Source organism: Odontesthes bonariensis, chromosome 24 (assembly GCF_027942865.1).
Source record: "Odontesthes bonariensis isolate fOdoBon6 chromosome 24, fOdoBon6.hap1, whole genome shotgun sequence".
In the NCBI taxonomy this organism is placed as follows: Eukaryota; Metazoa; Chordata; class Actinopteri; order Atheriniformes; family Atherinopsidae; genus Odontesthes; species Odontesthes bonariensis.
The window spans coordinates 16,199,215-16,224,102 of NC_134529.1; the positions used below are offsets into that span (position 1 = coordinate 16,199,215).

Consider the following 24,888-nt stretch of genomic DNA (forward strand, 5'->3'; position numbering starts at 1 on the left):
CATTAATGAGAAGATATTTAGGTGAATTATATTTACGTTGGTACACCAGCAAAGTGGCTGTGAACTGTGGTCTTTTTATATTGGCCCACAGTTCTCCAAAGCTGAGCTCCTGATATCCAACTGCGGTGTTTCTACTCAGCCACATGCCTCTTTCTCTATCTCAACACCTCTTGACACCTGCTTTCAGAGTTGCTCTCGAGTTGAACAAACCGTTCTGTATCATTGCCACAGCTGAGACAACAGACAGCCGCAGGAGCCACACTATTTCCAAACGGGGAGCCTAATTGCTGTGCAGTTTATGCACAGCAGACTGACTTGGGCTACATTTTGTATAGTTATATTATAAACGTATGGCATGAATGTCATACTCCCCCTTCTGGTTAATCGACTCTATGTTACAGTTTCAGCTCTGCAGTTTAACAGCTTGCATCAGCACACCGAGTTTATCATGTGAAGAAGTGGAACATTAACTTCACAGCAGGACTTTGTAACACTGACTTGAAGCCCTTTTATGTTGGTCGGATTTCTTGCTGAGCAGCCTCTTTTTCTTTTTTCCAGGAAGGTGGCACGGCTGTGTGCAGATCCTCGGGCTCCGGCGAAGCGTAAAGGCCCTTCAGACAACAGTGGTTTTTTTGTGTCATTTAGGCCTGCAGCCAGCTGAGATAGACCAACTCCAAAGCGCAGTTGCCGAGTCCTCGTCTCTGCACTCAGGCAGTCATGGCTCTCCTGTCCGTGCTCACGCCAGTCTTGGCGGTAGTCCTGTGCCTGGTGATAGGCTTCATGGTTGTGAAATCTCGGGAGACAGAAACCGCCTCGAGAGCAAAGCTCACAACTAAAGGGGCGTCAAAAACAGACTTGAGACCGTGGGTGGACCAGGACTTGCAGGATGATACAGAAAGCCCAACAGGAGGAAAAGGTGAGACATCAGTTGGGATTGTTTCTTTACTTGGCAGAGTTAAACTTTTTTAGGATTGATTTTTACTGTTTTTAAATACCATCTTCCTTCATTTTGAGAATTGATCCTAATTTCATGAGACTGCACCACACGAAGGGGGATCTGAATGACCATCTTGGCAATGTGGGGAATTTGTCCAAGCTGCAAGAATCTCCGGGGCTCCATCGGTGCAGTGGGCCATTCTTTCAGAATCGATTATTTTAGAAAATCCTATGCATAAGATTTGTGAACTTGTTTGTGTTCTGCCAGAGAAAGCAACAGGTGTTTCTGATAAAACGGACAAAATACGACTAATGTCGACATTTGTGTTTTACATGCACCTGATTGGGTGAAACAGCAGTGTTAAAACACTGTGCAGAGGCCAGGCGCATGCATATGTTTAGTATTATAAGTCTAACAAACAGTCAAATATTCGCTGGGAGAAATAACCTGGATTCTCTCACTTTGCATTGTTCAGGCCCTTGCAAATAATTGCACATTTTTTTTGTCCTCCAGTGGTACTGATTTTTCAAATACCTGTATTTGAATACCAGACGTATTTCTCAGGTTCCTTTTTTCCCCTGTTGTCTTCTAAGATGATGAGGAATGGGTTGATGGTGACGAAGAGGAGGACCTTGCACATGTGCCCTACTCGCCACTGCGTTACCCCGAGGAGAAAATGCTGCAGAGATCCAAAGATTTTTACACCTTGTTGAACCATAGGAGGTCTGTCAGATTCATCAGCCCAGAGCCGGTCCCACGAGAAGTCATCGATAATGTCATTCTCACTGCAGGCATGAAACCTCATTCAAATCAATGTAGACGTGTAATGCAGAAAAGGGCCAGAGATCTCGTCCGATACTATTATGTCTGTTTTTCCTTCCTTCCCCTCTCTTCTGTCTGGTTAGGTACCGCACCTAGTGGAGCGCACACAGAGCCCTGGACATTTGTTGTGGTGTCAGATCCGGTGACAAAGCACCAAATCAGACTGATAGTGGAGGAGGAAGAGGAGATGAACTACCGCCAGAGGATGGGGGATAGATGGGTCCAAGATTTGTCCAAATTAAGGTGAATATCCATCCATACTCCAACTCACACGTTCATATCATTACCAGAGGATTATAAAAAACGTTACAGGATACATCTGATTCCCAACCTTCTTTCTAGTTTTTATGTCCCAGTGTAAAACCTTACTACATTTTTAATGCTGTATCTACCTTAAAATGGTCATTGCTTTTGCAGAACAAACTGGATTAAGGAGTACTTGGATGTTGCTCCGTACCTGATCCTAATCTTTAAACAGACCCATGGGATTCTACCAGATGGCAGGAAAAAGACACACTATTACAATGAAATCAGTGTCTCCATATCGTGTGGGATTCTGCTGGCTGCCTTACAGGTGAGGAGCAACTGGGGCTCATCAAACATAGATCAAAGTTTTAGGAGGTTATCTTGAACTATTGTATGCAGGTTTTTGCAACCTCTTTGAAAAGTAATTCAACTCGACCTTTTGTGTGTCTTATTAAATGTGGTATCATAACTAACTGAGCAGCAGAATTCCTGTACGTTAATTTCTGTTGTCTTTACATTTGTTTATCAGAACGTAGGTCTTGTTACCGTCACATCAACGCCCCTTAACTGTGGTCCTCAGCTCAGGCTGCTCCTTAAACGTCCGGCCAACGAGAAGCTGCTGATGCTGCTTCCCGTAGGATATCCTGCCGCTGACGCCACCGTGCCGGATTTGAAACGCAAGCACCTGGATGACATCATGGTGCACTTCTAAACAAATCAATTGTGGAGGGAAAAACAGCTGCCCACATCTGCTGAGAATAAAAACTGTCTGAGTTTTCCTTGTGTGATTTGCCTACTAAACCGTTACCAAAATATTACATCATTCACATCAACATTTGTTTGTGGTTCTGTCTAAAATCCTGCCCATGTGTTGCAAATTTTCTGAAATGTTTTGCATAAATGACAAAGAACAGAAGTGAAATCGCAGAGAGAACTATACATCCAATGTTGTTGACAAATTAGTGCCAAAGAGGCCACTTTAGATATGTCTTTTTTTTTTTAAACAATTCTGTAGATCATAAAATAAAGGTCTAATGAATCAGAATTTAAATAATATATGACCAAAGTTGATTATGAAAAGAAAACAGTGTCCAGCTTAGTAAAACTGGAGAGTCTTGAGGAAAAAGTTGCTTCTGAAGTGGAGATTTCTGGCTCAGATTATAAGAAGAGGAAGAAAACAGCACTCAAAGATATGGACTGTAAAGTACCTTACATTATTATTGGAAACGACTATTTACATATAGAGTCTTCAGCAACAAATAAACAATAAACATGAACCTCCCCCAGTTGACTATTATAGTATTTTACCTTGGACTTATTTATTCAATTATTTATTCATTACATGGTTTGCAAAAATATTTCTGTTTGTATGAATTATGAAGGAAGACCGAAATCTATAGAACTGACCTTTGCTTGACAAAACTATGTCTTGAATAATTATTTTATGTGTTCATTCGTTTTATCGACGTGTCCCTCTCATCAGTGAAACTCAATGCAGCTCGCGCTTACGTCCTCGCCCTATCTCAAGCGTCACCACTGAAGGCCAGTATCACCCAGGAAAAAAGCGCCCGAAACCCAACCGAAGAAGAAGAGAGACCACATTTGCGCAGGCGTACACCACGTACACCCGATGCATCGAGCTCTCTTGGCTGGATGCTAGCTGGCTAGCTAACGGTCTGTAAGCTCTCACACATCGGGTCTGACGGGGGAAGCGCAGCGGTGGAGAAGAAGGGCGACCCAAGCGCCGCTACGAAATGGCCGGGCAACAGTTCCAGTACGATGACAGCGGCAACACCTTTTTCTATTTCCTAACGTCCTTCGTCGGACTTATTGTTATCCCGGCTACATATTACCTCTGGCCGCGGGATCAGAATGCTGGTAAGGCCTGATGTCTTGGCTCAGTGCTAACTTAGCCAACTATTTACCCTCAGCCGGAGGAACGTAAAGTGTTTAGGCAACATTTAGCCTTGTGAATGATCACCAGCCGGTGTGCTGTTAATCTGCCGCGGGATGTCGGTGCACATGCTGTACAGTCCTACCCAGCTATGTAACAACGTGCAAATGGGAGCTAACGGACGTCAGAAAGATGATGCCCATGTTTCTTCCACCGTTCGGAGCTTAACTGACAACTCATTGACAATACAGCGTTTTAACGTAGGGATTTATTTCGCCATCATGTCCTGTGTCTGGATGAAGCTAAGTTTTGTGTCTGGTTGAACTGGAGCTCCAACATTGAAAACCAGCGTCCCTCTTGCAGGATCTCAAGTTAGCCTTTATACCTTTGTTGACCTTCCCTTTTTGCGTCCTTATCTTGATGCTGCTATCTGTTTGTCAACAACAGAGCACGGCAGACATATGCTATTATGTAACTTAGGCCAGGGAAGTTTACTCAACTGGTCTGCTGGGTGTAGTTATAGTGTCACTATAAACCAATGCCTACAACGTCCCTTGTAGTGATTATGGTGTCAGGTTACAAATTCAATCAGAATGAAGTAAATGCTGACATCTGCTTCCTTGTTTTACATTTTCACAATACTTTGCCTGGTTTAGAGGGTTGATTTCAAGCCACATCAATCTCTCCCATACTTTAGTGTCATTTGAATGGCCTTATTGTGATGATGTGTCATTGACTTCTCTATGTCCATCCCCTGTACAGAACAGCTGCGCCTGAAGAGCCTGCGGAGGGTACACGGCAGGTGTCTGTGGTATCGGCTCCGGCTGATGAAGTCACAGCAGAGCATTGTCCCAACACTAAAGTGAGTCCAGTGAATCGGAGTTGTGCTTCTTTAAGTTTTTGTTGGTGTGTAAATGAACGTGATGTACTCAAATCTAGGGGTCCAAATGCTTATCCCCCCCACGTGGGTGTTTTTTTTTTTTTTTTTTTTTTTCTGAAGAATTCTTCCTAAGGTAATATCTGAGAGTTTCATTCACACTTGGCTTCAGGGAACCTGAGCTGATGCTCATGAATCGTGCATCATTTTTAGTTGTGTTGGACTGTGTTGATTAGAACAAAGATATGTGTGGTTTCAGCTGGATTACTCGTTTAAAAAAGAAAAGGAAAAAGGAAAAAAAGGCCAGTCTTTGCCTCTATTTTTGACCTTTTTGTAGGTTCACTCAGAGATGTTGCAACTCTCGTGTGACTCTGAGGCAAATGCCATATTGTATATAGTGTAGGCTGACTCAGGCTTGCATGTATCTGTTAAGATAAGTTTCAAGAGTAAGATAAGCTTTGCACAAATCCGGCCCATCGTGCTCTTGCGCTGCCTTGCATGTGTATTAACGTCACCCTGTTTATTCGCTCTGTGTGGTTTATAGGAGCTTCTCAGCTGTTTGTCCTCATACGCCCACTTTCCACTCTGGCTCTGTGACTACAACGGCATCCTGTGTTTACTGTCCAAAACTGAACAACCAGCATTTATAAATTCCGCTCTCGGATTGTCGCGTTTTTTTCTCTCGAGTGAAGCGGGTGAGAAAACCAGACGGCACGCTTGTCAGAACAGCTGAATCAAAAGTTGCCTTTCAGAATTCCACCGTCGCATCATACCGATGGGTAGTTATAGAAATAAGTCATGTGTCTTTCCGGTGGAGCTACAACTTGAGGCCAGTGGGCTGTCGTCATGGCAACAGATGCTGCAGCACCTGCCACAGTTTTATTTTGTTGTTGTTTCTTTGTTTGTGTTTGCTAATATCATGGAAACTAGTTAAACATCTGTGCATAAATGTCAAACACAATAATATGAGAGCCCGGCTTGCCCTTCTGCTTCTATACAGTGGATCGAGACGTGTTTGCTGTAGGCTTTCAAATGGGAAAACTAATATTTGTGTCTTAAAATGTTCAATCGGTTGTACGGCAGGAATCTAAATGGTTATGAATGGAAGCCGGAGCGTGAAAGAGACGTGGTTTGTGCTTTTTTTTTTTTTTTTTTTTTGTGTTTTTCATTGTGTATGAACTTTTTCAGGAAAGCAGCGCTCCTCTTCGGGTGGGCTGTGTTCCTGCTGCTAGCCTACAAGGTGTCCAAGCTGGACAGAGAGTACCAGGAGTACAATCCATACGAAGACCTCAACTTGGACCCGGTAAGCCCACAAAAAGGAAAAACTAAAATGTCACTGAAGTCCCGAAAGTTGCATTTCTCGATTTAAGATCCATATCTTAGTCATGACTATGAAGCTTTTGTCTCCTTCCACTTGTGGGGTTGTGCAGTGTTCTTTAAATTGTCTAAGTCCAACTGTATCCATCAAAATGTATGGAGTGTGCTGTTTTCTAGCCGCCGTGACTGTGTGTTTTGTCTCCAGGATGCGTCGCTGGCAGAAATTAAGAAGCAATATCGCATACTGTCCCTCAAGTACCACCCTGACAAAGGTGGGGATGAGGCCACATTCATGAGAATTGCCAAAGCCTATGCTGCGTAAGTGTCGTTTAAGTTTTTTTTTTTTTTTTTTTTTTTTTGCTTTCAACCAAAAGACGACCTCCATGAATGATGATAAGTCGCTTCAAGCAGCTTGGCGTTTTTGGATGAACTGAGAAGTGTACTCTTTTATTCTTTCCCGCAGTCTAACCAACGAACAGTCGCGAGAGAACTGGCAAATCTACGGTAACCCGGACGGTCCAGGAGGTAAGTAAAAGCTGCTCGTGTTCAGATTATTGGTTGGTGTAAATGTGTTAAACAATAGAGGATGAATCAAAGACATGGGCAGCTCCTTCATTCCTGTGAGAGCAGGCACGAAGCAGTGAAAAAGCATTTTTTGCGAAGCACCACACACATATTTCACAGAGATTTCCAGCTGTGACAAGTGGCGTGCGTTTCCCACAAGGGGATTTATCCTTTTTCACTCGACGTTTCTCTTTCTAGCCACCAGCTTTGGCATCGCTCTGCCTGCCTGGATTGTTGACCAGAAGAACTCGATGCTGGTACGCACTTACTGATCCAAGTCATTAAAGCTTTAACTGCATGTGATTTTTGTATTTGAACCGCAGAGAGCGGACTAATATATAACCCACAGACTTGCTAAATTAGGATGCTTATTCCTGTTTGTTGTAGGTCAAAATGTCATCCTCGATCTGCTCTGACGGTTGGGCTTTTCTTTTTGCAGGTGCTTCTGGTGTACGGACTTGCCTTCATGGTCATCCTTCCTGTTGTCGTGGTAAGTTTTTGCAATCACTTGATTTCAAACTGGATTTCATTTCAAACTGAAGGGCATCTCTCTCCCCTTCTTGACCCTAGATTTTTTAGTAGTTTCTCAGTTTCTTTCCTAATATCTGTCTTTGTCCCTCTGTTCTCCAGGGCACATGGTGGTACCGCTCGATCCGATACAGTGGGGACCAGATCCTCATCAACACCACCCAGCTCTTCATGCATTTCATGTACAAGACGCCAAATATGAACATGAAGCGTAAGTTTCTCCTTAACACGCCTCGGTTTTCCACACTTTAGCGCACACATTTTTAAACTGGTCGATACGATTTTGGAGGTGATTTAAAAAGTGCGACGAATTCAGTTTGAAGGCACAGATGCTTCAGCGTTGGCATTTCTTCTCGCATTAATCAACGTAACACTTAGGGCTGAAGCAATACACTAATCATACGATATAATGCACGATATTCAGCCAATGATACGATTCGATACACTTGCATCATTTTCTGGGGGGGGGGTGGGGGGGCAGTGTGATTTGACATGAATCGTCGCTGATTGGACTTGTGGTCCAACCTTTGAACTGGAAGGACAAAACAGCCAGACAAACAGACACAAACAAATATGTCACAAACGTGAGAGCTATGCACTTTAGACAACATTTTTATGAACTAATTTATCACTGTTTTGTATAATGTGACCCCCTGGCATTATATTGTATTACCTTAATGTTCTGTGTTTTCACTAATTGTAACGTGTGACTTTTAAATAAAGTTTGCTTTAAAAAAATAAATAAATCACTACTCGTGGCTGAAAAATCGATACTTTATCGGGAAACGAAATATCGATATATATCGCAGTATCGATAAAATTGCTCAGCCCCAGTAACACTTTGTCGGATGTACATTTCGCTCGATTGGGTGAAATGGTTTTTGTCTTTCGATGGTGATTTTGTTCAAATCCCACCTCCAGGATTAACCATGGTGTTGACGGCAGCGTTCGAGTTTGACCCTCGCAGCAATAAAGAAGCCACAATAAGACCCACAGACAACATTGAAGTGCCACAGGTAAACACATCACTCCGCGTTCAAGAGTGTGAATGGGTTTCTGGAGCAGAAGAGTACGGTGAAAAAGGGAGTTCTTGAAGAAAGAAAGCACTTTTATTCTGGTTATTTCTGTGTTGAATATTGAAAGCAACACTGACTCTGTCTTGTCCCTTTTGCAGTTAATCCGTGAATTAGGGAATATCAATGTTAAGAAGAAGGAGCCTCCGTTCTGTTACCCCTACAGTTTGAAGGCCAGGGTGTTGGTGTTGGCCCATCTGGCCCGCATGGATGTGTCTGAGGAGTTGGAAGAAGGTATGATGGAAATTTGACAGATTTGGTATCGATGCGTTCTTATTTTTACATTTATGGCTTTTGTTCAAGTGGTATGTGAGGCCTTTTATTTACTTAAACTGGTTAGGGCACCAGGGCTGTGTCAAGGGCAGGACTTCTTATTTTTTTTAATTATTATTCTCATTTTTATTCGTATGACCTCTCATACTTTTTTCTACAAATGCCTAATTTTAATGCATTGAAAAGAAATCTGGGACTGCACACACAACTGTGGCTACATACCTTTATGTTCATAAACATAACGGATGTGAATTAATTCCATGTTGAATGCCCATGAAACTCCACCATCGCTTTTACTCCTTGGAATTTCCTCCTTGAGTGTGTTGAAAATGTTTTAACTTCTGCGCTGGGTTTCTATGGGGTGCCAGGAAGCCGGATGAACGAAGTAGCAAACACTCTAACAAAGTCTTGGTGCACTCCTAGCACTTCCTACACTGTGATGGATCAAAACTCCTTCGGAATCTTAACTGGATAGAAACCCTTGTTCTCAGTTGGGGTGTTTTATGTGAAAGATGGGCCTCATGCACACCATATACAGCAGCCTACTTGACTGATCAAAAGTAGTTCGGAATGAAGGAATCGTGTGTCAACAAAATGTTCAAAACCGCAGGACTGTTTTATTGAATTGATTCGATAAAACTAGTGAAAAACGGAACATTTTTCATCTTTAGCATTTCCTCCCTTTAAAAAAAAAGTGGAAGATAAAACCGTTGCACAAGCTGCTCAGGGTGCGGTTGCCAACTCCGCAGATTTCGTACACAATGCTGTTTTTATGTTCACATTTCTGTGCAGAGGTAATGTACATACTTGGCTCTAGCCAAAGCTGTAGGGACACTTTTGGCCGCCTGTTTAGTTGAGCATGGTGGAGGGTAGATGATGACAAAAAAAAAAACTTACGTGACGATGTCAAGTTTAAAAACAGATTTTTCTTCATATATATCAAATATCAAACGGGTCATCGGTGTGTTTTTCAGAGCATGTTCCGTGTGCTTCTGTTCCAGATCAGAGATTTGTTACGAGGAAGAGTCCAGCGCTCCTTCAGGAGATGATCAACGTGGGCTGTCAGCTTACAATGATGGCAAACAGCAGAGGAGGTACACATGTGGACATTCGCATCCGTGCACGTTGTTGCTTTGAAGTGCAGCTTCCCCTCCCCCGACGCGCGCACATTTTTCAGTCACGTCAGCATTGTCAACTCCCCAATTCCTCCCGTCAGGTTTCCACGCTCCTCGGCTCGTAACCATCGAGAACTGCATGAAGCTGACCCAGATGACGGTGCAGGGCCTGCAGGAGTCAAAGTCGCCGCTGCTGCAGCTGCCTCATTTTGAGGAGGAGCACCTCCGCTACTGCATTTCTAAGAAGGTACCTGCTCAGTCTGTGTGCGTCCACGCTCGGGTTGTCACTCTTGCTTAATACTCCAGTATTTGTTTATTTGTGCAAGTTAATATTTAAACTGTAATGATGCTCTGTAATCATTATGTCCACAGACATGTTGTAATTTGATCCAGAGTTCACTCTGAAAATTCAGCGCAAAAAGCTGAGTTACGAAGTAGGAAATCCAACCATCTGTGACACTTTCTTAGTGTGTTTTTTATTTATTTATTTTTTAATAGTAGATGGGAAAGTTCAGGGTTCCTAGTTTCCTTCAAATGCACCAAAAAACTACTAGAAAAAAACTACTAGATATGATATTGGAGGACACTTGCAAGCAAAACCCTCCTGAAATGAATAACCTCACCCAAAAGGGTGACATTGTACATCTTAGTGTGAGTTCTTTCACTGCCATCCTCCTCCTCCTTCTCTCTTCTTTAGTATAAAGTGCGAACCCTGCAGGACCTGGTCAGTCTGAAGGACTCCGACAGACGCAGCATGCTGCGTTTCCTGGGCGAGGAGAAGTATGATGAGGTCATAGGTGTGCTGGGCAGCTTCCCTCACATCACCATGGATACCAAACTGCAGGGTGAGTCCTAAAAGAGAAACACGGTGACCACGTCTGTACCTCAGTATGTAGGTAGTCAAATGTTTCTGTATTTGCCTTTGCTGCTTCAGTTTAGTGTCAGTGGGGCTGGGCAGGTGAGCTGATAAACTAAACAAACTCTTGGGTGTTTTTACGATGTCTTCCATCTGCGTCTCTGGTCACATTTTCTGCTGCTGAGAGCAGTTTGGAATGCATTGTGGAAGTCCATACATTTGTGTTAAAAATTTAGATAATAACATTGGCTTCTTTCTGTGTGTCTTTGCAGTCCTTGATGATGAGGACAGCAATAACATCACAGCGGGCTCAATTGTCACAGTAACTGTCACTTTGACCAGGAAGCGAATGGTGGTAAGTGTCTAATTTGTTTAAACACTGGCATGATTTGATATCTTAGTAACTGAGTAGATTAGGTGTTTTTGGGTGCATGCACTTCTCTGGATGGCCACTAGAGTGCATTGTTGACCAGTTTCCCGACTGGAAAGTGTCAATAACCTTCTATTTATTTCCTCTTGCGTGAAGGATATGTTTGAAAAAGAGCAGGTCTCTACGCAATGTCCAGGAGAGGACGCTGCCAATACAGAGGAAGCAGTAAGGACGACGCACAGAGAGAACACGTCAATTCAGATCAGTATAAGAAAAAACGAATGACTGATTTTTTTGTGACCGTTGTTTTTGGGTTTGTCTGTCATGAAGCAAGGAGACACGAGTAAAGCCAAAACCAAAGTGTGGCAGAACAAGAATAAAGGCGCCAAGAAGACAGCCAAGTCCAAGAAGAAAAAATTAACAAAGAAGAAGGCCACTCCTGCTCCTGCCAAAACCAAGCAGGCCAATGGCAACGTGGCAGGAAACGTAAGCGTCCTCTCTGAATTAAAGCTGCTTGTTGAAGCTCTAAAACACATTCCAAATGTGAGATGGTCAGAAAAGTGACACTGCTTACATGTAAGGGTTTACAATTAATGTTGCTCTCACAGGAAATTGCCACGGCAGCATCATCATCATCGGCGGCGGCGGCGGTGGCAACAACAAAGGAGGAAGAGGACGAAGCTTCGGACAAAGGCAGCGAGTCAGAAGAGGGCGAAGCCAACAAAGATTCTCCCAGCGAGCGAGACGAAGACAGCGACAAGCAAAGCGACACAGAAGTTGATGAGATGGCCGGTGACGACGAGGAGGTCAGGGAACTTTTTCTGAACTTATTATATGTCCGGATCGGGATTTAGAATGTTCAGCTTTTCAACAACCCGCTCATGTTTTGTACTTTGGTTACAAAGTAAAACATCAGGACACGCTGTTTGTGCCCAGCCTAACCCTCCGCTCTCTCCACCCGTCAGGAGTGGGAGGCGTTGCAGCAAAGCATCCAGCGGCGAGAGCGCGCACTGCTCGAAACCAAGTCAAAGGTGACGCATCCAGTCTACAGCCTCTACTTCCCTGAAGAGAAGCAAGAGTGGTGGTGGCTCTACATCGCTGACCGCCGAGATCAGACCCTCGTCTCTATGCCCTACCACGTCTGCACACTAAAAGACACGGAAGAGGTGAGGCGGCGCTCATGGGTCCCTAAAGGACTGTTTGGTTTCTGTGTAGAGAAGCTCAAAGAAATACCACATGACTTCAAATCACTTGCACTGTCCAACCAATTGGCAATAATCACAGTGTCAACAGCCTGCAATGAGATCGGGCTGGAAAATATTTGCATTTACTAAACTTGTAGTAACTATTTGTTGATTATTTACTGAAGCCACTACTTGACTATTAAACTTCATTTAACTCTATAATTCCCATTTTTGTAACTGCAACATTAGAAGGCCTCTTCTTTGTGCTTTATTGAAATACTAAAATGGGATTTTGTGGATTGTACAATAATCCATTGTTCAGAGATCTTAAGTTGGTGTGTGTACACATTTCTTGTGTCCTGTGTACTGTAATCCTTCCCATATCCTGTTGCTAGGCAACCCTTTGCACTTGTTATGATTCCTTCAGAGTAGTGTGTGTGTGTGTGTTTATTTTGCACAATCTCCACCTCTGATCCTGGTATTCTCCAGCAACAGCATGGATTGACAGCGAGGTAAAGGCTTAATGTGAAGCCCGTGCGAGTCCAGCACGACCAGCTGTCACCGCTCTGGAGTAACGTAATCACACGAGGTGCCCCTTTCCCGGATGACAAGACACTGTCTAGCAGTCTGAGTCTGTCACTTCCACAGTTTGCTCTGCTGTTTGTGATGTGTGACTGCTTACGTGCTGCCTGTTTGGATGTGTTATTCGGAGAACAAAGAACCACTGTCACCAACAAGATGGGGAAATGAATAGCAGCCACGTTCACTTTTCGTTCTCTCCTCTCATGTGGAGCAATTAGCCTCGTTGCGCTGATAATGAGATGTTTGCTGGATGTAGTTGCGCAATCCAGTAAGCCTAAGCGTTGGTCTAATATTTACAGTTGGACCCACTCATCTTGTGTCGGTTAATTTGTAATTACCTAGTCGAAATGACCAAATACTTACTAGTCGAATTTCAGTCTCCAGACAATTGGCAGAAAGAGAATTAAACGGCGTGTTTATCGTCCACAGCACATGACTTTTTACAAGAGAGAAAAAAAAAGTGAAACACTATGACCTGGGCGAGTGTGTTGCCTGATTTAAATCCAGTAATGCACCTTTTAGTGCTTTAAATGGTTTAAATGTTAACAAAATTGTTTGTGAATGACATTAAGAAAGCTATAATGGTATAATGTTTTTTCCTCACACACTTCCTCACTCATTTGGTCTTACCAGCCAGTGAGATGGCCCTCATTTACCCGCTCTCAGAAGTCTTGTGGCTTCATGATTGTGTGAAAGTCTTTGGGATGTTTGGAAAAGCAAACCGAACAGTTTTTAGTGTTTTCTTGAGATTTGTTCCACCCAAAAAGGAAAACACGCGTCAAATACTTTCAGTGTGCTGATGCAAAGTGAATTGGTTAAAGTTTGCTGTTTATCTAAGAGTCATGTGCAATTTTTAAAACTTGTGTCCTTTGGTCCCGTCTTGGCCAAACTGCTGTAAGGTAGAAGAACGCGACTCTACCAGTCTACCCTTAGCATAAAGGAATCTAATATTAACTGCCATATGTGTTTGTGTTGTTTTCCAGGTGGAACTAAAGTTTCCAGCACCCTCCAAAACAGGCAACTACCAGTACTCTGTTATCCTCCGCTCTGATTCCTACCTGGGACTCGACCAGATCAAACCACTTAAGGTGAGAAAAAGACGTATTTGTGTGTGAAAGTTGACTTTAAAGTAACAGCGGCGGGTTTTTGCACTTGGGCTCCCCTACAGTTGTGGGTTATCTTTTTGAAAAAGAAAAAAAAAACAACTCTCTTCCGATCCCTGCACATGCACAAAGCCATACATGCGAATTTGTTGTCATTTTGAAGAGGCCACGGCAAAGACACCACCAGAAGCTACCAAAAACGTCATAGGACCTTAGGAGAATTCAGCTGCGCGTTTTTGTAGGCTCGAGTGTGTGTGTGATTAACGAACGCATTCACAAAATATATTTCTGTTTTTGAAGGATTAAATGTTGCCCATGTGTCCAATCAGTACACGTGCAACATAATCCACATTGTGTTACGACGCCGTTAGTTAACAGAACTAATAAACAGATTCATGCAGTGTCTTAACGGCTGATTTTAAAGGGGCACTAGGTAGCATTTTTACCTAAAATTATAGCCTTCAGGAGTTTACCAAAGGTTAAACAAGTCAATGGTAAGCGAATGAAGCCTGTCTCGCTCCCAACAGGGGTCTGTATGCTGAAAATCCCATGTAACTTCGGCAGGAGCGACCCGCTTCTGAAGTGTCGTGAAGCGCGAGAAGAGTTGTTTGTGTTTACGGCACTTAGCTAGGTAGACACAGACTGAATATGAAACGTTCGATGTTGGCACTTCCCATCTTTGTGAAATTTCTCCAAGCGTGATCTTGTTCATCTACCATAGACCTGCGTTTTAGATCGTAAAGAGACAGGGGATGACGGTGCTCTAATTCCTCCTGAGTTCGAGACGTAGCCTTGCTTCAGAAATACACGGACTGACCTAATTAGAATAAGAATAGCGTTTTGATCCAAACAAGAATTGTTATCTACAAATGAAAATTGATTAATTTGTGATTGTAATCGGAATAGTGTAGAGCTAGTCTGCGTTTATTGCGGCTTGTATGTTGGTAGTGCCTGCGCGCATCTGTCTAAGATGTAACTTTTGTAAGTGTCTGCTAATACAAAGGAATCACTCCACGAATACACCATGATGAGGGAAGAATCCCATTCAAGATCAGCAACAGTCCATCCATACATCCATACATCCATTATCTTCCGCTTGTCCGGGGATCGGGTCGCGGGGACAGCAGCCTGAGCAGAGAAACCCAGACGAGCTGTCCCCGGCCACTTCCTCCAGCAACAGGATTATAGCATATTATCTTGAGTTCTCTCTTCAGAAAATCTCTGATTATAGTATCTTATGTGGGCAGTCTACACTTGTGAATCAGATGACCTAACTGTACTGACTAAATAACACAACGGCAGCATTTGCCACAATGTTTAGTTAGTGGATGTGTATAATACAAAGGTGGGCATTTTTACGACAGTGTAGAATTTCAGGTTGACCAATAGAGATCGCTATACTGCTGCTAAACTACCTTGTATCCCTTTAACGCGCACAGATTTCTAAGGACCTAGAATTGAACACTTGGTGTGACATTTCAAAACTGCAGTGATGAGACACGCCAGCCCACCTGCACTACATAAAACTTGTTTCTTGTGGTTTCCCAGCTGGAGGTCCACGAGGCCAAGGCCATGCTGGACAACCACCCACAGTGGGACATCCCGGACACGGAGGAGGAGGACGAGGAGCAGGAGGACAGCGACGGCATCGAGGAAAGTGACGACGATGACGAGGACAACGACTGAATGTGCGGACGCATGCGTTCAGCCCCCTCCCCCCCCCTCTTGGACTGGCCACCCATCCACTAGTGACTAGGAGCGGCAAAGCCGTGCCTGCCACAAAAGAAGAAAAACACCCACACAATAAATCACTGGGGACAGTTTATACACACACAGAGCCCTCCACCATAATACCTTTACAATGTCATAAACTGTGACCCCCCCCTTCTCCCCCACCCCCATTTCCCTTTTCTACAGAGACTTGGTCATTCACTTTCCGCTGCCGGCGGAAGAAAATTCTGTGAATACTAACAGGCCTGAGTGGGTGTGCATGAGAGTGTACATTGGGGTGCGTGTGTGGTGTGTAATGTATGTCTTTGTACAGTTATGAAAGATGGACACACTGTGGACTGGAGGACCTATTAAATGTAATATGGGCTCTTTTCTTCTTTTCTTGAGGGGGAGATAGTGGATGTAAAGTGGCTAATTCCATTTGCAAAATTAACAAAAACAAATGACCGCTGTATGGAAATCATGTCATCACTCTCACTCTGTTTTTTTTTTTTTGTTGTTCTTTTTCCAAAATCAATGGGCGCCAATGTTTTCCACACCAATGATACCTTTACTGTACGCGTAATCAGCAGAAGTGTGAGCTTTAGCCCTCTGCATCCAGGAAGTTGAAAGTCGACCAGTGGGAGATGTTCTGCTTTATCCCGTGGGGGGGCGGGCGGCATCTTTGTTTTCCTTCACTGTTACACTTTCCATTCATTAACTAATACTTTCCATATGCCGAAGGAAGTATCTACAGAGAGATCACCAATCGGTTTGTCCTACCCCTGTGACCTGTGTGTTTCCTGAAAGAGACGACTGTTGGTTGAGAAGCATTTTGACATGACTCGCGACCTCAGACGGAACTTTTTTTTTTGGGGGGGGGGGGTCGAGAAAACTTGCAGTGTTAAGATGTGATTGACTTGTGAGTACTCTTCTTCATATGCTACATAAAAAATGTGAGCTTTAGGGTCTATTTAAGGGGCGAAGGAACTGAGGTCCATTCATCTTCTGTGTTTTTTTTTGTTTTTTTTAAACAATTGTAGCACATTCCAGTGTAAACTCATTGTCCAAAAAAGGCCTTATGAAGTGAAATACCACAACATACAAGTCCTTGGGTGCTATGCACCGGTGGTTCCTGGGAGACAAGATTAAAATGAAAAAAAAAAAAAAAAAACGAAACTCTTTTTTTTTTTTTTTTTTTTTTTTTTTTTTTTAATTTTGTGTAAAAATTCTGAAGTTTGTTTCAATTTAGAGTCGAGCTATTCATAGTAACCAATGGCTCCCCCTGTCTTGGGGCTACATATCACTTGCCATCCCAAAACCTCCAATGAGGAGTTATATTTTTGTGCTGTTTTCTGTGAAATTTGACTGTTTGTGGGGATTTGAGGACTGGGTCCCTGCCAAACGCGACACTCACGATCTGAGAGCTGTCCCGAATGAAGACCTGTTGAAAGTAACCTGTCGTGCGAGACCGAGCGTACTTTCTCCAGCACCCTTTTTCTTCTCAATCGTCATAAAGCAGGAGCGGGCTTACCGTTGTCGTGGAAAAATCTGGAAGATTTTTTGCGTTCTGATTTTTATCCGAGGAATGCAAAGCTGTTCTGGCTGAGCCAAAGGACCTCCCATACATTTAAATCTTTTTCCTTTTTTTTTTCTTCTTTTCAAATCTCAGTTGAGATGTAATTATAACAAATGTAACACGAGTCTTCTAACCTTGATTTTTTTTTTTTCCTCTTTTTTTTTTTTTTTACATGTGTTAGATTGTGTGTGTGTGGGAGGGGAATCGGAGCTTCCTCGCGTGGCTCTGTGGGCTCGCTGTGGCGATTAGTTGGTAGTTTTGAGTTTTTACATGAAATGCATAATCTTTCACAATATCCTCGCAGCGCTTAATTTTCTCACAGTGAATAGCTGTGTCGTTTGTGTGGGAGAGATAACATTTTTTGAAATTCGAGGGCATGCTCTCTGAACTCCACACACACTCAAACTATACCCTACTGTAACTGTTCAAAGCAGGTGTATGCTAACAGTTAATATTGTACTCTGAGTATTTATCGCTCTACAATAGAATGTAGCATCGATGATTAACGCTGTGTGGGGAAGAAAAAACACAAACGACAACAACATAAAAAAAAACTGCAGTGAGGTTATATACACACCATCTCTCCCATGACAGACCTTAACCGGGTGACTGGCAGGCAAGCCGTCTCAGTTTGGACAAGCAACTACCCCAATGACTATCGATCTGCCACTTTTGTTTACAAAGGAACTCATTGTAAATGGAACAAAAAAAAAAAATCTATATATATTATTTGTATTTAAAATCATTTCAAATAAAAACTTTTAAACGAGGTGGCCTCATTGTGTTTCCACTCTGTTGCACAGGCCCAGCAGTCATTGGCAGTCATTTTTTAGTGCTAAATGTAGGAAATGCTGGGTGTGTGTCATGGTGGTTTCTCTGCTTTTAACAGTATACCTGTGAAAAGCATTTAGGTGTTAGTATTGGGGCCTTGGGGACAAGCAATGACACTCCGAGCTTCATCTCAGGGTCCAAGGATTTAACACACCAGCCTTGACAGCTTCGGTATATATCTATATTTCACTTGTTTAAGAAAATGTCAGTACTTGAACTTTTATCTGGGAACTGCCATTTGCTGTAAGATGGACTCTGTATCATATATTACAGAGAACCTCTGTATCAAACCTGCCACACACAGGGTCTTCTTGGTGGCTTTTGTTGGGGCAGTGAACGGTGGCTCAACAGCAACGGCTGCTCACTACTTTTCCCTCGTGTGCACAGGTGTGGGGACTCTGTCAGTTCGTTTTGCAAATTTGGGGCCGGCTCACTGCGATAACGAAACGATAGAGCTAATATCCTCTTTAGATAAGTCAGTGCCTTTCCAAGACGGTCAATACGTAGCCAAAGTGTAACGTTTAAAAGACAATTAATGCTGACTCCGCTGCATCAAACTCAAACTAAAGTACAGGTGGAGGTGAATGACAACACGTCATGCAGGAAGTCTCTTCAGTAATTGTTGTTATCAAAAGGGGGCTGAGCCTTTTTTCAGTTTGAGAACTCCCGTTTTTATTTTTACGCCATCTCTCCCGTCGTCTGAAGCGGTGCAGATAAATGAGATGCAGTTTTTCCAGCCAGATAGGAAAATTAGGCCTATACCAACAATAAAAAAAAAAACCCTACAAACGATTCACTCGCACTTTTTTTTTTTTTTTTTTCAACTTGACCCTTGGTGATACAATTTCAACTCCTGTAAAAGCTCCCGGACATTGTTTTTTTTTTTTTTTAAATTGCTAATTCTGTGAGGCTGCGGCTCCGCTCACAGCCCGCAAACCTCTGACCAGCTCGTGCTATTCGCTCGTGGAACCCGGACTTAACCGCACCGGGCGTCCCCTGGTTTCTGCTGCTCCACGCTCCGGCTTTTGGATGAGGATTCCCACCGCTGACTCGAGCACATGGAGATAGGTGAATATAACTGCCACAGACACAATCGACGAACTTCCCTCAACAAAGAAAGAGCATAAGGTTGCAAAATATCAAATAGGCTGTAGTAGTCGAACCAACAAGGTTCAAATGCACGTAGATCAGTCTGCTCACAGACTTTTGTGTTCTGATGGGGCATTTTGCACACTTATCTTGCGAAAGTCATCCTTGGATTCATATAGCCTAAGTCCAGGTGTGATATGTGTGATACTGCCAAGGCACTCATATGTTGAATATTTTCCCAAAACAGGTCAAACGTTGACTGCAGGGAGCTGTCAGCCTCCTTGTTAGTCCTCATTTGTGTCTTTAAGAGAAACACTGACATCCAAATTCCAGCAACCCCTCTTCTTTGGCGTTTCAACCATTTGCAAGATGTATGTGATGTATATGATCATGTTGACACTTAACCGTTGGCCCTCCCGAGAAATACTTGCCAGTGTTAATACTTTGAGTGAACGCGTATGCTGCGTTCTGGCTGATGCGTTCCTGCTTGGGAAAAAGCGCAAATGCAGTCGTGAATAAAACCGACAGCTGCCATCCCTCTGCCTTCATATCCGCAGGAACACACTGGTTTGTCTTTGGGCTTGAAGTTAGGTCGGTGGATTCAAAATAGACCCACTGAAAATGAAAGTTTAATAAAGGGTTGCATCAGTGTGGCTTCACTTCTTGGAACACCTGCATTCCCTCAAGTAAGGGTAGTGGATTTTTTTTGCTGTTCTCTTTTAATGAATACATTGACCCTGGGTTCAAATCAATTGCTGCATGCCAGTGAAGAAACCATATTTAAGGCTGAAGATTTTTGCCAATAACCCCTATTAGTGAATGTGTACTTCTAAGGATCGTGGTCCAATTGAATTGAATTAAAGCTTTATTTATTTATTTATTTTTTGTTCCATGGAAGAAATAGTGCTGATAATAATCATAACAGAGCATCCGAGTGCCAGTGTCAGTTCTTTGCGGTGACTTTGGTGAAGACTTTTACATCACACAGAAGTACAGCTTTGTACAGTCAGATAAAGGTCGGTGCACATGAAGAGAAGGCAGTTACACTGAACAGCTGTTCAGTGCTTTGTCATGGTCTCTGGTGTTTTCTACCCTAAATTCTACTTTGATCCCTGAATAATTTTGTCAGGGTAAAATTAAAATTAGTAGAAGTAATTGAACCCAGTTGAGCTGAAGTATTTTAATTCAAAGCAACTGATTGAATGACAAAAATGAGAAAAGTTAGTTTCATTTTTAGTAATTTAGGCATTTTCTAAATTTTCATTTCCAATTCTGAAATGTTCATTTTTCCCTTGTGATTTCAGTCCTTTGTGATTGATTGCTTCTCATTGGCTCTGAGTATTGCATCAGTCATTTCATCCTTTTCACAAATTTTACAGACCAAAAAGATACAGATAATACTCAATTGATAAAAAAAAATAGTCATTCATTTTCCGTGCATCTATTTAGTCATAACACCACCCACTGTCAAATGAATCACACGCAAAATACAATGTGGGTATCATAAATCGAAAAAGTGCTCTGTTCGTTTCCAGGTTCCACACTCTGATTGATATAATTAAGACCTGAAGGCAACAACCAGCACCTGAAGGCAACGACTTGTTACATTGTTGATATCAAAAGCATATTGTCAAATATACCTTATCGTATGGATCTTGGTCCAACCTCAATTTGCAGAACAAATGCAACATATTACATCTTGATAATACAAAGAATGTGGAATGACCACACTGCAACGAGAGAATACTTCTTCCAAGCCTTTTCTGTGCTTTCTCCACAGCTTTGGGGAGTGATCTGCAGGGCCTTTTGCGCGTGTGTCTGTGTATGTTTGATTTTGTCTGAACATTTTGTGAAATTGCTGCAGTCGTGCACACGTTTTGGTTTCGTGAAAAGGTAAAGCATACTTTGGAGGCAGAGCCTGAAGATGAGACGGAAGCTTTGTCCTGTGTGTTTGGGTGCATGTGTTTGCGCAAGAGAGTTTTTATCAAAGACAACGTTTTCCATTCCTGTCGTTTGACAGTGCACTGTGTGTGTGTGTGTGTGTGTGTGTGTGTGTGTGTGTGTGTGTGTGTGTGTGTGTGTGTGTTCAGGATGACTGTTTGATGTGTTGTGAATTTTTTCAGGTTGGGGACAATATTTTTTTTTAAATCTCTAACGTAATCTTGTCTGACAGTTCAGCACTGAAGAGTGTTTTATCTGTTTTTTTGTCTCCCCCCACACGTTTTTCCTCTGTTGTTTTCTCTGTTTCCCCCTTTGATATTTTATTCATTATTACTTTTTTGCAAACAAAAACATTGAGAATGTTTTTTTTCTTTTATTCGCATGCGTTTGAATTCAAAGAGTGACCCTTTTTTATGTTATTTTGAAATATTATTATTAAATATACCTCTCTTGTCATTTTTTCCTCCTCTCTCACCGTGTCTTTGTCTGTTTCTTTTCTTCCCAGATCTTCTGACCACATTTCAATTTTCTTCTCTTTTTCTTAGTTTCCAAGAAAGTATCAAGTTTCCAGATTATAAAATCTACCACTGGATTGGTAGTCTTGGTAATAACTTTGCATTATGGGTATCCAGAGAATAAATCCTCTTTTTCACGTTAAGTTAGAGGAGATATATGTTTAGTTAATATATCGGATGTATGGATCTTTTTAGATTGATCATCTTTTATGCATTTTGCTTTTATTAGACAGTGACAGTTAGTGGACATGAAAGTGGAAAGAGAGTGACGATTACATGCAGCAAAGAACTCCGGTTTGAATCAAACCTACATATACAGAACAGAACTCAACTTTTGGGACATGAAGTGTACGCCTGAGCCATTGAGCTAAGTGCCCAAATGGAAAGCTGGATTTATGGATTTTGGCACAAGCGTTTCAACAAAGCATTTGAAAAGTGTTTTCAACTTGGTTTATCACTAAATCAATCCGCATGCATTTCTTTACAAATGCAATACAAGCTTGTTAATTTGTCTTCAGTTCAATGAGAATAATTCTGGTTCTTTTAGTGTTTTTTTTTTTTTTTTTAGTTTTTAGGCTCACTGACACTTTGTGATAGGGTTTGGAGTTAAAAATGCATGATTAGGATTAATAGGACATAGAAGACACACGTTAACATTCATCGCCTGCACAAGACAACATCTCCGTTATTACACGTGTTCTTGTGAGACTGGACGTAACTTTCGTAAAGCTGCGACGCTGCGTTGTTAAATTAAGTCAATTGTTCTGGCATCCTGGGAAGTTGTAATTGCTTGATGAGAGTAAAATAGTTAAGCAGCTAGTTGTGAGATGCATGGCCTGATAGCATAATTAGCTAGTTTGATGCTAATGCACTCAAGTAGGCAGTAAAAATGGACGCCAGTTAAATGTTTGTACTGAAGACAAGACTCTCAGTCAAACTGCTTAAAAAAAAATGGTTTAATTTTTGTTTTAATTGACTTTATTTTGTTTTCTTTCTCATTTTGATGGACATTAGCCTCCTTTATGCATCCTGTCCCCACACTGCTGGAGGAGGACAATGTTAATTGCGAATAATTCATCTAACAGAGTCACTTACTATAATATCTGATTTCTATTTGAATAAGCTAATTTTGTCACAAAATGGAGGGTTATTGTCAAACTGTATTTTCCGATAATCCATAAAGCTGCTGCATTAAGAAGTATATAAATAAAGGCACCACCTAATTAATGTTTTTTTGTGATTAGACAATGCTTTATAACTCCTGCTGAATCTCCATTGATGGAAAAAGGAGTTTAGCCTTGAAGACAGTAAAAGAAGCTAAAATTGCGGGGATTATTCGCCGGAAGCCTGAAGGTGATAAATAAAGCCGCACCCTTGGTAAACCAAATAGCGATTTACAATTAACTGAAAATAAAATCTGCTTGCAGCTCACACAAGTTTCCTAGCTTCCCCCTTTCCTCTCCTCACTTGCTTTTGTTCCCTCTAAAGCTTAGTTAACCACAATCAGTAAATCCAGCACTCTAGAGGCCAAATTTAATTTACTTTACAGCACAAAAGATACATTGTCCCCATACTTTTATCGCTAGTAAAGCCATATTCTCCCATTAGTCTCCACTCTGGTATAATCACTCAACCACCTCCCCCAATGTCTTTTTAATGCCCCTTCCTCCCTCCATCTTCTGTTTTCATACTCCCTCTGTCCCTCAGAGTGCCAGCTTTTTGTCATTTCCAAACTCTGTCATGCTCAAGAGTTAAAGGGTTTGAAATTAATTAGAAGTCTTGACAAATGGTGAGAAATGGTGCTTTATCAAGAAAGTTACAGCCGTATGACCAGTTTGTCTTGTCACAAAAATCATTTGTGATCAAAAAAACAAAGACATATGAGTGTTTTCTTTCTGTCCATGCAGTGTGATGTATCCCACCCTCCCCTGGCGGGGCTGTTAGGGCATGAGACTGCGAGGAGGCCAGGATTTCAACCCCAACTCCCACCCGGAACAGGCTGCTCCTCTGCATCCCATCACCTGGTTGCCTCCTGGCGTCTACACAAAGCATGTACGGCTGCGTCTGCGCCTGGATCGCCGCGACCACCGGGGGCGTGGCTGCTGGCACCTGGTAGACTTCGAGGCAGAGTCAGAGCCGGTCGGGCGGAGACTGAGAAGCCGGGATCCTGACGCGTGCACACAAAGTAGGCACCAAAAGTCCATATTTAACATTACTGTGAAGAAACAAAGTTACATTGAATCCTAAAGTCTGCCACATGCCATCAACTGTGCAATCTTGAAGTGTTATGTTAGTGCAAAATGGTGAAATGTCTTTTTTTTTGTTTCCTCCTGACTAATAACTTAGTAACTAAGCACCTCTCAGCTTGGCCTTCCTCTAAATTGAGTGAATGAGGACACTCAGTGAAGATAAGGAAGGCCAGCATGTGTGTGTGTGTGTGTGTGTGTGTGTGTGTGTGTGTGTGTCTGATGAAGTGTGTGAGCTTGCCTGTTCAATACTCGCATTGTTGTTTCGTATGCGTTTATTTATTCCCACCTTATCACGTGACTCTGGCGCAGGATCCGATTCCACTGTCTGTTACCATGGAGACGCCCTGCCTGAGCTGTAAATAAATTCAGGGGGGTTGTTACATTGTTACATTGATTAGAGAACACACGCAACACTCAGACATACCCATGCAGGCACACACTAATCAATTCTACATTCAAGTGAGAGTAGGCATGTTACAGTTGAAAGCCACTTATATTTTAAATTATGTGCATCTATTTTGGTGCGTTTGTGAGCCTGGCAGTGATTAGACTATATTTTTGTACTTGTGTAGGTGTGCAGTTTAGTGAGACATTAGCATAGCTCACTTCGTGGCAGTTTCCTTTCGCCATAAGTGAAAACAGATACAAATCTGCCTCCCCTGAAGCCAGTGATTAAGTTATGCTAATCACTGCTGATTGTTGCTACATTTCTGCGGCTGTAACACCAACAACTTTCAAACACTCTGCCTCCAAACGGAAGCTGCTTCGTTTAGTTGGAAAATAAAATCAGGCGTATGGGTTCACAGATCACGTAATTGCTTAATTAGCCATAAACAAATTAGGCTCTGGTCCCAAATGCATTGTGTTAGTGCACTGGTGCAAAAACTGGTGTTGTCTTTCAATGTTAATGTCAGCCCCCATAATATCCCAGTCTTTATAAATAAGAGATGATTATCTGTTCTCTCTCAGTCTGTCTCTGTGTGTAGTGTGATCTGCTGTAATGGGACAGGACTGATTGAGGAGTCATTAGGATTAATCTTGCTCTGTAATTACTTGTATGATTTATGGGCCCCACTCTGCGCACACAGGCCTCCAACCATCACGCTCAGTGCAGAATAAGCTTCTGAACGGGTGCTAGCACTCAGTATTACAACCAAACCGTCTTGATCTCGCTGTTTATTGACGATTTTTTTTATTATCATGTACAGGCCCGGTGTAATGACATGCCAGAAT

At 42.4% G+C, this 24,888-nt stretch overlaps 2 protein-coding genes across 2 annotated transcripts; both read left to right on the top strand.

Moving 5' to 3' along the window:
* The first annotated feature begins 331 nt into the window (after window positions 1–331).
* Window positions 332–3,119, top strand: iyd (iodotyrosine deiodinase). Its single transcript, XM_075459211.1, has 5 exons — window positions 332–916; window positions 1,531–1,728; window positions 1,843–2,002; window positions 2,177–2,333; window positions 2,535–3,119. The coding sequence occupies exons 1-5, from the start codon at window positions 718–720 to the stop codon at window positions 2,715–2,717; spliced, it is 897 nt and encodes a 298-aa protein (XP_075315326.1). The 5' UTR covers window positions 332–717; the 3' UTR covers window positions 2,718–3,119.
* Window positions 3,120–3,609: 490 nt separating this feature from the next.
* sec63 (SEC63 homolog, protein translocation regulator) lies at window positions 3,610–17,799 on the top strand. Its single transcript, XM_075458759.1, has 20 exons — window positions 3,610–3,883; window positions 4,662–4,761; window positions 5,965–6,079; window positions 6,299–6,411; window positions 6,557–6,618; window positions 6,856–6,914; window positions 7,097–7,147; window positions 7,288–7,396; window positions 8,107–8,201; window positions 8,360–8,492; window positions 9,533–9,625; window positions 9,748–9,893; window positions 10,344–10,491; window positions 10,775–10,857; window positions 11,029–11,097; window positions 11,203–11,358; window positions 11,481–11,678; window positions 11,838–12,038; window positions 13,622–13,726; window positions 15,290–17,799. Exons 1-20 carry the CDS (start codon window positions 3,760–3,762, stop codon window positions 15,425–15,427), a joined length of 2,298 nt encoding a protein of 765 aa, XP_075314874.1. The 5' UTR covers window positions 3,610–3,759; the 3' UTR covers window positions 15,428–17,799.
* The last annotated feature ends 7,089 nt before the right edge of the window (window positions 17,800–24,888 follow it).

What these genes read in the sequence shown, in the direction of transcription:
- sec63 (XM_075458759.1), top strand. Translation starts at nt 3,760, where the DNA reads ATGGCCGGGCAACAGTTCCAGTACGATGACAGCGGCAACACCTTTTTC. An exon ending in CATGGATACCAAACTGCAGG is followed by an intron (nt 10,492 to 10,774) that starts GTGAGTCCTAAA and finishes GTGTCTTTGCAG; the next exon opens with TCCTTGATGATGAGGACAGC. An exon ending in TGACCAGGAAGCGAATGGTG is followed by an intron (nt 10,858 to 11,028) that starts GTAAGTGTCTAA and finishes TCTTGCGTGAAG; the next exon opens with GATATGTTTGAAAAAGAGCA.
- iyd (XM_075459211.1), top strand. Translation starts at nt 718, where the DNA reads ATGGCTCTCCTGTCCGTGCTCACGCCAGTCTTGGCGGTAGTCCTGTGC. An exon ending in AAGCCCAACAGGAGGAAAAG is followed by an intron (nt 917 to 1,530) that starts GTGAGACATCAG and finishes TTGTCTTCTAAG; the next exon opens with ATGATGAGGAATGGGTTGAT. An exon ending in CAAGATTTGTCCAAATTAAG is followed by an intron (nt 2,003 to 2,176) that starts GTGAATATCCAT and finishes TTGCTTTTGCAG; the next exon opens with AACAAACTGGATTAAGGAGT.